Genomic DNA, 13,594 nt, shown 5'->3' on the forward strand with positions numbered 1-13,594 from the left:
CTAAGCACCCAGTAAACAATAACTATATTAAACAAGATTTTCCTTCTTACTCAAGTTATTATTTGGACATCAGGCCTAATTCTGGCTTTTTGAACCCTAAATACTTAAATACATGTAGTTCAAGTCAAAACCTAGAAAAAAAATCTCTACCTCCCTTTCATGGCATGGCATCTTGTGATATAGAAATCAATATACTTGTTATTGTCTTTACTCAAATAAACTGGCATCTAATTGCTACCTACATGAATGAATGCTTCAATTATTGTAAATTCAAAAAATAATCAGAACTTTTAATTTATTATACAGTAAGTGAAAAAGAAAATTTCTTTGAACCATTTGTAATCAAATTATTATTGAGGATATTGTTTGTATTAAATCTCCTTTGCCTGTTTGTCACTCCTTTTTCAGTTATGTAGGAGAAGTTACAAATATGCAATACGTGACAAACAATTAACCTTTATAAGCTACATTTTTTTTTTAACATTTGAGACTTTAGTGAAATTGATAAAGCATCGTTTTGATGGATGGATGAATAGATGGACGGATGGAAGGATAGATGAATGCACATATAAAACAATTGACCATTGATGGACTGTCACTCACCTCATTCAATCCTTTCTCCATATCCTTTTGTTCTCCCTCTATCTCTGGCACACTTTCCTCTATAATGTCTCTACTATCTCTAACCTGGTTTACATGTGTTCTGTGTACTTCATTTTCCTCATCCGACTCTGAACTACTGTAACAGATTGGTACACATTTTTTACGTTTCTTTTCTACCCTTGTAGCCAGACCAACCAAATCATAATCAATGCCATCATCATCATCATCATCTTCATCATCATCACTACCCAAATCATCATTATTGTCAGTAACATCATCATCATCATCACTGTATATTTGTTTTCGTGCTGCCTTGGTAGCTATCTGCTTTCCAGGAAATGAATTGTCTTTCCTTGCCACTTTACTAGCAAGACTGACTGGCTTCCCAGGTGAGCTGGCCCTTTTTTCGGTAAGAGTAGGTAGTTGACCAGGAGGTCCAAATATTTTTCTATGTGTCATAGTATGACAAGTGTCCTCAAGATTTACAACATATTTTTCTTCTGCCTATAAAGATACAGTACAATTTTAAAACATTAAATATCATCTAAGTTTATTCCTTTATTTTGAATGAATTAAATAAAACAACTTATGGCTCACTTCAACATGAATAAAAACACAAAATGCAACCTTGAACTTTGACTTTGAAATCAATTAGGTTCAAGGTTATCTTCAGGTTTATATCATATGTTAATTCTAGAGAGTTCACAAGGATGTTCTAGAGTAGAAGTTTAATTCTATGACCTTGGTAATCAGAGAGAGTTCATAGGGATGTTCTAGAGTAGAAGTTTAATTCTATGACCTTGGTAATCAGAGAGTTCATAGGGATGTTCTAGAGTAGAAGTTTAATTCTATGACCTTGGTAATCAGAGAGTTCATAGGGATGTTCTAGAGTAGAAGTTTAATTCTATGACCTTGGTAATCACTAATATTTCTAAATGATGGAAAATAAAACTGTTTATCACTTAATAATATAATGTCCCTGTATATAATTAATTTGATTGTTTATTTCTCTTCTACGCCATGAACCAACTTAGTACTGTGATGTCATTGACATCTATTGGTCCATATTCCACAATTCAAAACTAAACTTGGTCAAAGATTAAAAACAATCCATAAATAAATGAAGAGCTTCATGGAGTGCAGCGTGACAAACTCTGTTCACCTTGGGCAAGTGTGGACACAATATTAGTTTTTGACACACTTAAGCATAGGGACTTATAGTTCATTATTAACACAACAACTGGTCTAAACACAAAGTAATGGATAAGAGATGGGTCCCCTTATGTCCCATATTCACAAATGACTGTCCATTCAATTCAAAATCTAAAATAAGAGATGCACAATGGGAACATGTAATAAAGATTCTGTGAAAGTTTCATTCAATTCCAATTGGATATAAAGAAACAGTAATGGAAAAGAGGTGTTCCCCCATGTATCCGAAGGAGGAAGGCACGAATGAAGGAAGGAGAGGCACCCCTATTACTATATACCCCAACTTTGCAATTTGGGGTATAAAAAGAAATTCAAAATTGGACCAACAACAAAAAAGTTTTTTTTGTATGGCCCAAATTTACCCCTTTAACTCCAAAAGAGTACAAGAAAAACTAACCCTGTAAGATATTTTTAAAACAAAATTTTGAAAGGAATAGATTGACATCAGACTCATAAAAATTGGATCAACAACAACATTTCCTAACACTTCCCTAATGATAACACCCATTTGCTCACTTTTATCCCCTTATTTCAAAAAGAGGTGAGGCAAAACCTCAAAAACTACAGTGGCATACACCATGACACTAGGAACGATGTTATGAAATTTCGAAAAGATCAAATAAGTTTTACTCAAGTTTTCAGAAGTAAACTAAAGTTAATGGATGCCAAATACAATGAAGACAACAATGACGACAAGGTGATACCATTACACAACCAAACAAATTTTTGTGTCATATAAAAATGGGATAATTATCTATAAATGGTTAGTGACAATAATAAATCACTTGTACCCAGAAGAATGAAACTGGAAAAAGTTCTTGGTAAGCGGGAAGGTTTGCAGGTTGCCAATTTTTCCCACAATAAATTCTGCGACATATTCACTTCGAGCTTAGGTACTTAAAGCACAACTTAGCATCTTTCAAAATAAGAATTGTCAAAATTTTTGGCATACTTTTTTGCCTCAAAATCGTCAAATTTTACACCCGCTAAAATAACCTGCTATTCAGTATATCATACAACAATATCCTTCATACTTTGTACAATAAAAAAATATAAGAACAACAGAACTGCATACCTCTTCTTTTTCCTTCGAAATAATCTCATCATAATCATCATCTCTTTTTTTGTCACCTAATTCTTCATCAGCAAGATTAAGTAGTTCATCGGGTGGTCCACATACTTTCCTGTGTCTCACTATGCGACCAGTGTTAATGGACATGGCCATAGCCTATAAAGATAAAGTACTAAAAATCAGAATACATTTAAATTTGTTTATGTAAAGAAATAATTAATTATTTTACAAACTTGAGGCTCTAAAGAGCAATGTTATTTCACAGATCAAAAATCCAAACTGCATAATTAACTGGATAACCTATGGAACAATCATACTAATTTTCATTGAAATCTGTCTATAAGTTTCTGAGGTGAAGACTTTTGAAAAAAAGGTAAACGATGACAAGGACAACAACAAATGCAAAGTGATGGCAATAGTTCACAGGGCCTATGGCCAAGACAGCTAAAACACCATCTAAAGGATGGCAAAAGTTCACATGGCCTATGGCCAAGACAGCTAAAACACCACAAAAAGGATGGCAATAGTTCACATGGCCTATGGCCAATACAGCTAAAACACCACAAAAAGGATGGCAAAAGTTCACAAGGCCTATGGCCAAGACAGCTAAAACACCACAAAAAGGATGGCAAAAGTTCACAAGGCCTATGGCCAAGACAGCTAAAACACCATCTAAAGGATGGCAATAGTTCACATGGCCTATGGCCAAGACAACTAAAACTCCACCCAAAGGATGGCAAAAGTTCACAGGGCCTATGGCCAAGACAGCTAAAACACCACAAAAAGGATGGCAAAAGTTCACAAGGCCTATGGCCAAGACAGCTAAAACACCACAAAAAGGATGGCAATAGTTCACATGGCCTATGGCCAAGACAGCTAAAACACCATCTAAAGGATGGCAATAGTTCACATGGCCTATGGCCAAGACAACTAAAACTCCACCCAAAGGATGGCAAAAGTTCACATGGCCTATGGCCAAGACAGCTAAAACACCACCAAAATGATGGCAATAGTTCACATGGCCTATGGCAAAGATAGCTAAAACACCATCTAAAGGATGGCAAAAGTTCACATGGCCTATGGCAAAGATAGCTAAAACACCATCTAAAGGATGGCAATAGTTCACATGGCCTATGACCAAGACAGCTGAAACACCACCAAAAGGATGGCAATAGTTCACAGGGCCTATGGCCAAGATAGCTAAAACACCAGCAAAAGAACTACATACCCTTTCTCCATAATCATCATCATCATCACAATATTGCAGAATATCCTGAAAAATAACATAAATCACAAGTAATAAATGAAGTTATGTTTCATTAAAATTAGGACAAGTATTATAGTATGGCATGGTTTATAGTCCTGTAATATCAATTGTTGAAATGTTCCCTGTTACTTGTTAAGTCATGAAAACCATTATGAAAACTCCAAATATTTTCCCCATGTCCACCAAAAGGGGAACCTTCTCACAGAGTTTCAAATTGTGGGGCTGACTGGACAAAATCATTTTCCAGAATTATTTTGAGAAACAAAACAGATAGAGTAAATTACTAATGTTTTTTCCGGGTCAGAGACTTATCATCATTCCTTAAAAACTTTCCCATTTTTACTTGCTATTTATTATTAATATTTTCTAGAAGAGATAAGGCACAGACCATTTTATTCTTGATCTGCGATGGGCCTAGGATTTTTTGTAGGATATCAACAAAACCTTAAAAAGTATTTAAAAGGGCATCCAGGCAAACACCAGGCAGTGAGTTGCACATCTATTTCATATTGCAAATGCATTCTTTCTCTTAATTTTACTTTTTTTATTAAAAAGTAAAAGAGAAATAAATTACATAGGAAGCATTGAAATTCATTGAAAACAGGAAGTTTAACTCTTTATTTTGGTGCAAAATTTGGTTGCTTTATTAGGGAACTTTAAAATCATTTTCCAAGCATCCATTGTCGCATTAAAAACAATCTTTTTACTATCTGACATGCATATGATATAAACATTACATCAGAACAAAAAATTCAGAGTGATAAAATTAACCATGTGCCAACCATATCATAGGATCTGCCTAATTTCTACATTCTAAATTCTCCAATCCTCAAAGTTCTATTTTCAGTAATTTTAGTAACATTTACTTTTATCTGTGACCAACTGACATCAAAATAACTGTAGATATCTTCATTTGAGTTTTCATCTCTGTGAGTTTCATTCAAAAGTGGTAGTTATTCATAATGAAATAATGGGAAAAGGATGATCAACAAAAATATGAGTTCTATTCAACTGAGAACAACAAATCAACTTACAAAAGAGGATGCCATGGGCATTGGTTCAGATAGTTTTAACATTCTTTTAGGCAGCAGAGGAGCTTCAGTACCACCTCTCAGCCTGAGCACCAGAAACACTTCACTAGCGTTCTGTATTCCTAAGCAAAATATACAAGCATCATAAATTAGACAATGAGAGTATGACAAAATTTGTTAAAAATGACACAACTAATGCCTCTGGTCTTGTTTGAAAGACAATTTGTTCAAAGTACATTTTGCCAAAACTTGCTTCACATAGAAAGTCATACCCACTCATAATGTGATTTCTCATAGGTAGAAATATTGTACTAGTTTCTTAATTAAAAACCATTTAAGTTGAAACATTTTCAGAACATACCATAATCTTCCAGAGTAAAATCATCCTCAAGTTGTCTTCCCTGATAAACAAGCCTCTGACTATCAAGGGAATTCCCCTCTTTGTCCCAGATCTTGACCTTCAGATCCCTAATGGTATCAGTCCTGTTCATATCAAATTCAATAGTTCTCCCAGTAAGAGTCTTCACAAATATATTATAAGGGTCTGAAAAATAATACATACTGGATGACTAATTTTAATCGACCACTGGGTTCATTGCCAAAGGTACAACAGCAACCATTTTTTTAAATATGAAAACTTTGTTATAAGCAGACTAAACTAGTATTAAAGAAGCAAATTATATCTACTAATGTTAGAAATTGTACACTTTACTGTGGCAACAATATTTTTATTTCTCACATGTGTTGATCTGATTTTACTCAATGAACCTATTTTGGATTCAGAAATTTAGGATTACGCTGTCTATGGAAGAATAGATATCCAATAAAGATTTAATGAAAATCTATAGACACATTGCACACAGCTAAGTTACCATTTTGTTTTCTTCAAAGATCTGTTTCTAACAGCATTATAGTATGAAATCTCTTTAATCTTTAAATAGCCTCCATATATCATACAATTTGTTCTCTTGCTCAATTCTAATCAGGTGTATGATTTAAAATAAACAATCATCCTACAGCACATACTGTTTAAGTGCTTTAATTCATGGATACCAATTAATTTTGGTGTATAATGGAAGAAACAAAAGTTTGTGGATTCTTTTTTAGTGTTTTCAGTGTTCTAAAACATGTACATAACTCTACAACAAAAACATCTACAAACAAAACAATGAAGTGAAAGAGAGCTTTATTATAATTATCACTGTTAACAGCTTTGAAATGTTAATGTATACTATGTTGTTGTACATATAGATATTGAAGTCATGGATATCTATAATACCGGTACTTCCCTAAAAACAAGTTAAATACACTACCTGGACATTTTTGCTGTAAAGTTTTGACAATATCAGAGCATGCTTCACTTCCAGTCTGCTTACAAAAATTTATAACATTTTCTTTTACCTGAAATAATTCATAAATAGAGTACCTACAAAAATGCCTCAATTAGGACAACCAAAAAAGTTTTTTTGCTTCTCTTATCCTCTATTGTCTCAGAAGGTGCCTCATTACAAGTTTATTGCTCTATAAATATGTTTCTAAAATGCATCTCCCTCATTGTTAATGGCTCTAAGCAATGTGAAAAACACCTGCATCACTTTTCTTAGGCAGTAAAAATGTAAAAAAAAAATGCCTCTCACCCAGTCAAAGGTGTAAAGTTAAAGATAATTATTTTGACCATATATTTGGCTCTACATACACATGTAAATTATATTTTTTTTTTATCTTAAATGCCTGTTACCATGCACTGTGAAGAATATGTTTATCTAATAAAGTTGGAGTAACTATTATCTACATGCATTGTTGGAATAACCTTCATTTTTTATCAACATTAAAATATTGTGAATTTTATTTTGTCATGTTCTTACACTTTTTCTATTAAATCTTGATTTTTCTGGAATAGTAATCAAGGGAACCAAGACCAGATATATAAAACAGACGGACACAACATAGCACATAAAATTCCATAAAAAGAATGTATATGACAAACCCAAGTGTTGATCAAACAAGTTGTACTAGTACCAAAAACTGCTACACCACAAATGACTTTAAATGTTCCATCATAAAAATTCTGTTTTATAATTAATTCTCAGTTCATGTACTCCACAACAATAAATCTTACAGTAATCAGTAGATCTCTATTTTCTGACTGTTCAAGGTTGTCAAGGTAACCAACAAGTGAAGTGTAACATCTTTCAGCTTCCATCTGTGAAAATGACTCAGCAATAGCTGCCTTGCGTAATATTTCCTCAACAGCAACACAAGCATCCTAAATATAAAACAAAATTTTAACTGGAAAACACAAAGAACAAGCCCATTAAAAAGCATACCCTATTCTCTCAAGTGGACTCAAATTATGACCTCACAATTAATAACCGCTTTCAGAGACCTAATAGTATTTATTTTCATTTATGCACATCTGCATGTGTTGCTTAAGTTTTCTGTAAAATCAAATAAAATGTATTTATCAAACTAAAACATTTCTTCTCCTCCAATATTTTAATTCTGAAATCGAGAATTTTTCTTATTAATAGAACATTAAATTACTGCTCCCATTCAGGATTAAATCCATTAAACTGTTCAGGAAAAGTTGTACTTACAAGGTTGTAACATAAAACCCTTACAGTGAATTTTCTCCCTTTGCAGACATCAGACAATGACTATCTTAAGTCATGCACATCTACTTATGTTAATTCTTTTTCTATAATGCTTTTCTAGTTCTATGTATTTTTACCCGAAAAAATCTTCCATCATACTGACAAATTAAAAATTTTGTGTACTAATAAAATAAGTGAGAATGCCCATATCAAAGGATGATGACACATACTGTTGTTTTACAGATAAAATAGGGACCTTCATAAAAAAAAGAAAATTTAGAATGAAGTATTTGATGTATTAACAGATAAAAGAAACACAATCCTTCATTATCAGCTTTTAATTATCACATTTCTACAGTTAAAACTTTAGGAGATTTTTCACCAGAGGCTTGACTACAGAAAATATAATAATTAAATGCTTCCAAACAAAAATTTGACATACATGTAACTTTTGAAATAGTAGTAAAACATTATCAACAATATGTTTATATAGTGTATATACCATACCTTTTCCTCAAACATGTCAGCATTCTGCCATCCCATATATGGTAAAACATCTACAGTTTCCATGGCAACCAGTTCTGTTATTGATGGGCCATCTACCTTTTCTTCATTCTAAGTATGACAGGGAAGTGTTTTAGATTAAAAATTCTGAGAAAAAATTCTGCATGTTTAAAAAATCTAAACAAAAAAAGACCAACAACAAGCAGGTAAAGTTTAGAAATTAATAATTGAACAATCAATCAATTCAAATGTTTCAAAAATAACAAACTTCTTTGCAAACGTCAAGCTTCATAGGATCACTGAGTTGGAATCGTGGGATTAAAATGTTTGAAAAGATTCTGACCTGAATGAAAACGGTCAACAATGATGTGTCAATATAGAACACTATTAACACGTGTAATCTCTCTCCATCTATAAGATTGGTAAAAATAGTTTTACTCACCTTATCTCTCTCTTCCACAGCTATAAAGCTTGTATAGGGAGTAACAATGGAATATTCCTTACTCAGCCCAATAATATAGGACTTCTTTTCAATTTTCTGAACCTGAAATCCAGAAAAAATGTATTTATCAAACTAAAATATTACTTCTCCTCCAATATTTTAATTCTGAACTCATGAATTTTTTTGATAAATAAAACATTAAAACTGCAGCTGGGATTTAATTAAAACTTTTCACTTTGCTAATCAATTAAAATGTCAATGTGTTAATTTTCAGGTGTACTTATTTTTACTATTTTCTCGGTTATCAGAAAATGTAAAACATAGTACCTGCAAAATTGATATTTTACACTATATAAACCAAAATAATTTGTAGTTTTGTACTCTTTAATCTCAACATAATTCGTCTATTTCTATTCTACTATATAGTTCACCTGATCAAAGGTTGTATCACTGGAGAACACCCCGTCTTCATAATCCCTGATAACTGCCCTTGCTGTCAGCTGATGTAGCATCTGTACAATTTACATATTTCTAAATTAATGAATACCTTACAAATCATTTTTTTTTATGAATCCCGTTTTTTTTTTTTTTTGCTTCAGAATGTGTTTGATTTGCAGGAACTGCTTAACCAATACAATTTCTTTTTAAGGAGTCTCGAGGGTATAAATTTGAAATTACAGATATTTCTCAGACTTTGCACTTTGAAACCTTTTAATATATGGATTAGAAAAAGTGCAAAAAAAGTAGGGGTCACCAACCATCTAAGCTGCCTGTCCATCCCTAAAATTTAGGTCATTTTCCATATAATTCACCCAAATTTAACAAAGAATGCTAGGGCAATTCTTTTCTTCACGACCAAATATGGTAAAAAAAGATAACAACTAAATTACAGAATTTCATTACACTCTCAAATTTTAATGTATTAATAGCAAAGATCAGAAAAATGCAAAAAAATGTATCTGTCACCGTGCTTTTAAATAAAATAAATGGCAAATATTGTGTTCCCATGGCAACAGAAAGTGACATTTTTTAGTCAAAATCAGTCATTTTTTACATCGTAGTATCGCTAAATGATCACACAAGACAATATATAGGTGCATTTTATTAATCTCTTTTTGCATGTTGATTCTAACTTTTCTCATCCTGAATTAGTTCTGTAATGTTCTCAATTACAATTTTGATATTTTTCCCTTGTCCCAATAGGTATTGTTTAGTTATATTTTCATTGGTTATATCTAACATTTGATATATTTAGATGTTCTAATAATTAACCTATTCCTATGTCCTATTTCATGACCCTAGGGTACGCTTGATTTCTATTTTGGATATTGTACTTTTACTTTCATTTTTAAGTCATTTCCTGTTTCCGGGTTTGAGATTAAATGTGAACCACATAAGTCAGAGCATTGAACCAATGCGTTTTCCATCGAGATTTTTTGAGTCAATCTTTTCATGACAGACCACTATGTAAGTCTTATTATTATCTTTAATGCTTACATTTTATAGTTGCATACATATTTTTGATGGGAAAAGAGAAATTAATGATATTTTTTACACAATTGGCACACATGTTGTTTTCTTACATTTTGCCTAGATAAGCCATGCCTTTATAGTTTATGATAGGTATTTTGAGTTGTTTTCATTCCACTTGCAGTATTAATGATATTGTGACGTAAAATATGATATATCATAATTATTTATGCATCCCACATTCCCTTCACCAGTTTTGAGATATTTTGAGATACTTTGAGGGGGAGACTTTCCTGTTTGAAAAATTGATCTTACCCCTGCATCATAAAGGGAGATAATTCAAGTTTATTTCATAACACTTTTCTTTAAAATATTGTGTGATGTATTATTTGTTATATGTATTTTGATTCTGATAAATATCTTTGATATTTTGAATGTATGATAATTTTGATTGGACAATTATTTAGGAAAATCCTTTTTTGTATATTTTCAGCTTTTTACCACACACTATGTGCATTCATCAAATAAAAGTGAACTTCAAATGTTTTTTGATTGAGGCCCATAGATGGTTATCTATCTGTCTGTACCTGTCTGGCTACGAGGTGGAATAAGTTCTATATTGGTCAAATTTTAAAGGGTTTTTGTTGGAAAATCATGTTTTTTATTGAAAAATCAGAGATTTTGAGAATTGAGTCATGTTTGCATGATATCTTGAGTTTTTAATAGCTTTAAAAAAAGTTTGCATCTGGCTTGTGATTATAAACAACTTGGAAAAGGTCTTGATGGAAATATTTGAAAAAAGATTTTTGGGGGAAAACAGGTTTTTACTGAAAAATCATAGATTTTGAGAATTAAGTCCTGTTGACCTGATAACTTAAGTTTTTGATAGCTTTTAATAAAAGTTTGCATCTGGTTTGTGATTATAATCATCTTGGAGAAGGTCTTCATGGACATATTTGAATACAACATTTTTTGGAGGAAAAACATAGGTTTTTATTGAAAAATCACAGATTTTGAGAATTGAGTCCCTTTGACTTGATAACTTGAGTTTTTGATTGATTTCAATAATAGTCAGCATCTTGCTTGTGATTATATTCATCACGGAGAAGGTCTTGATCGTCATATTTTAATAAAGTGTTTTTTTTTGTTTTTTTTTTTAAATTCACAGACTTTTGTTGAAAAATCACAGGTTTGGAAAATATATGTCAAGTATATGTCACACATTTAAGTACTAGGCAGTTCTTTAATTTAACCTTTAGCTCAAACTTTTGATGATTGCCATCAATGGGGAGCTTACATAAAGTGATGTGATTTAATGATTACCATGTTCTAACCTTGGCTTTGACCACATGATCCGAAAATGTATTTTAAATTTTGTGCATTGTATTCATGTACTTTTCCTTTAATTGAGGGACTTGTATACATGTACATTGTATTTGGTTACCTCTAAACCAATGGAAACAATAAAGTGCATTGCATGTTCAATGATCATTTGCTTTATCACCTTGAGTTCCATAAAACTAAAGATGTAGATCAAGTGCCAAGGTCATCAAAATATGGTTTAGGTCACAATAGGTGCCCTTAGTTTACTTTGTAGTATTTTATTCAAATATTGAACCTGTTTGAACTCTCTACCTGCAGTAAGCAGAAGCTGTCTCTATTATAATTCTATTATAGGATAACACAATAAAATTATTTGTAGAATGTGTATGGAGTAATTCTATTAAAGGATTGCATGATAAATTGAATGTAGAATGTGTATTGAGTGATTTTATATGAGAATAAAATAATAGAATTACATATAAAATGTGTCTGGAGTGTTTTTATATCAGGATTACCTTATAAAATTGAATGTAGAATGAGTATGGAGTGACTTTATACCAGGATTACCTAATAAAATTGCATGTAGAGTGTATTGAGTGATTTCATGTAAGGATACCATAACAAAATTGCATGTAGAATGTGTATTGAGTGATTTTATATAAGGATAAAATAATAAAATTGCATTTAAAATGTGTATGAGTGTTTTTTATATCAGTACATGTATTACCAAATAAAACTGCAAGAAGAATGTGTAGGGGGTGATTTTATATCAGGAGTACCTAATCAAATTGGATGTAGAATGAGTATGGAGTAATTTTATATAAAGATTGCATGTAGAGTGTGTATTGCGTGAATTCATATAAGGGTTACAGGATAAAATTGAGAGTACAAAAAATGTATAATGAGCATGGAGTGATTTTATATAAAAATAAAATAATAAAATTGCATTTGAAATGTGTATGAGGGTTTTTATATCAGAATTGACTAATAAAATTACATGAAGAATGTTTTTATTGAGTGATTTTATATAAAGATTACATGATGAAGTTGCATTTAGAATGTGTATTGGGTGATTTCATATAAGGATTATATGATAAAATTGGATGTAGATTGTGTATAGTTTTCTTTGTATAAAGGATAACTTAATGGAATTTAATGTAGAATGTGTGAGTGGTTATTGTATGAAAGGAGTCCTCCATGAAATTTCTGGTAGATTAAGGTGGCAATTTTTTTATATAACTGAATTAATATAAAATTAGTGTTTAGTGATTTTGCATTAGGATTTCTTCATAATTGTTTGATAAAATGGCCATGGAGTGATTTAACGTAAGCACCACAAAATTAAAAATACATGTATTACTTAAAATCTTTGTTGTTACATAAAAATGTATCTATACAGTGTTCCATTGGGCCTTAGTTTTGCAACACATATGATGTGTCTGGCATATGTCTTTCAATAGGTATCAATTATTTTAATACATGTATAAGCTATATGTACACGTATATATACATGTTAATTGTATATACATCTTCATTTCATGTCAACATTAAAATTCTTTTAGAGGGTAGGGTTCAAGTAGTTTATAAAATATAACAGGCAAACTAATACCTTCACTTTAGACAAGCCTTTTTGATTCTGATAAAATGCACTGTGGTATCCCTTTGTCAGAATACTGCTTACCGCATGTAGAGTTATACAGTTGGTTGTCAATCTTCTATGACTGGTATGGCACAGAAAAGTGGCCAATAGTATTCCAGATTATATGAGGCTTTTTAAGATTGTCAAAACTCAGTGAATCTGTGTTTGGACTGTTCAAGACATAGCTGTGATTGTAAAGATACAGTTAAAACTAGTTGAGAATTAGTTGACACAACTAATAGTGGGAAATATTTACATTTGGTTGTTTCCTCACCAACATAACATTTTCGAAACGACAGGAATGTAAACAAAAAAGCTTACAATGTCATTTCTTTGAATTCGCTCTCAGTCAAGAATGACTTGTAGTAAAACTGCTGAAAAGTATACCTAGATCTACTTAGTAGTAATTCAAGACAGAAATTTACAATAGATACCAA

At 31.6% G+C, this 13,594-nt stretch overlaps 1 protein-coding gene and 1 long non-coding RNA gene across 5 annotated transcripts in view; one reads left to right on the forward strand and one right to left on the reverse strand.

The window, feature by feature from the left end:
* Positions 1-13,594, reverse strand: part of LOC148606000 (protein mono-ADP-ribosyltransferase PARP4-like) — a 63,039-nt gene that overhangs the window by 27,732 nt on the left and 21,713 nt on the right. For all 4 annotated transcript variants that reach the window (XM_088544467.1, XM_088544468.1, XM_088544469.1 and 1 more), the window contains 10 exons: positions 9,157-9,237; positions 8,726-8,827; positions 8,287-8,394; positions 7,305-7,451; positions 6,499-6,586; positions 5,547-5,729; positions 5,189-5,307; positions 4,116-4,160; positions 2,891-3,043; positions 604-1,107 (listed from right to left, as the gene is read on the reverse strand). In XM_088544467.1, coding sequence (XP_088400593.1) covers positions 604-1,107; positions 2,891-3,043; positions 4,116-4,160; positions 5,189-5,307; positions 5,547-5,729; positions 6,499-6,586; positions 7,305-7,451; positions 8,287-8,394; positions 8,726-8,827; positions 9,157-9,237 — 1,530 coding nt within the window. The remainder of the gene's footprint in view (positions 1-603; positions 1,108-2,890; positions 3,044-4,115; positions 4,161-5,188; positions 5,308-5,546; positions 5,730-6,498; positions 6,587-7,304; positions 7,452-8,286; positions 8,395-8,725; positions 8,828-9,156; positions 9,238-13,594) is intronic.
* Positions 9,887-10,737, forward strand: LOC148606001 (uncharacterized). Its single transcript, XR_015915032.1, has 2 exons — positions 9,887-10,192; positions 10,689-10,737. It is a non-coding gene; the product is annotated as an uncharacterized LOC148606001 (long non-coding RNA).

The sequence above is a fragment of the Perna viridis genome, chromosome 9, assembly GCF_037379345.1.
Source record: "Perna viridis isolate PV_CMFRI_1.1 ecotype Kerala chromosome 9, ASM3737934v1, whole genome shotgun sequence".
Lineage (NCBI taxonomy): Eukaryota > Metazoa > Mollusca > Bivalvia > Mytilida > Mytilidae > Perna > Perna viridis.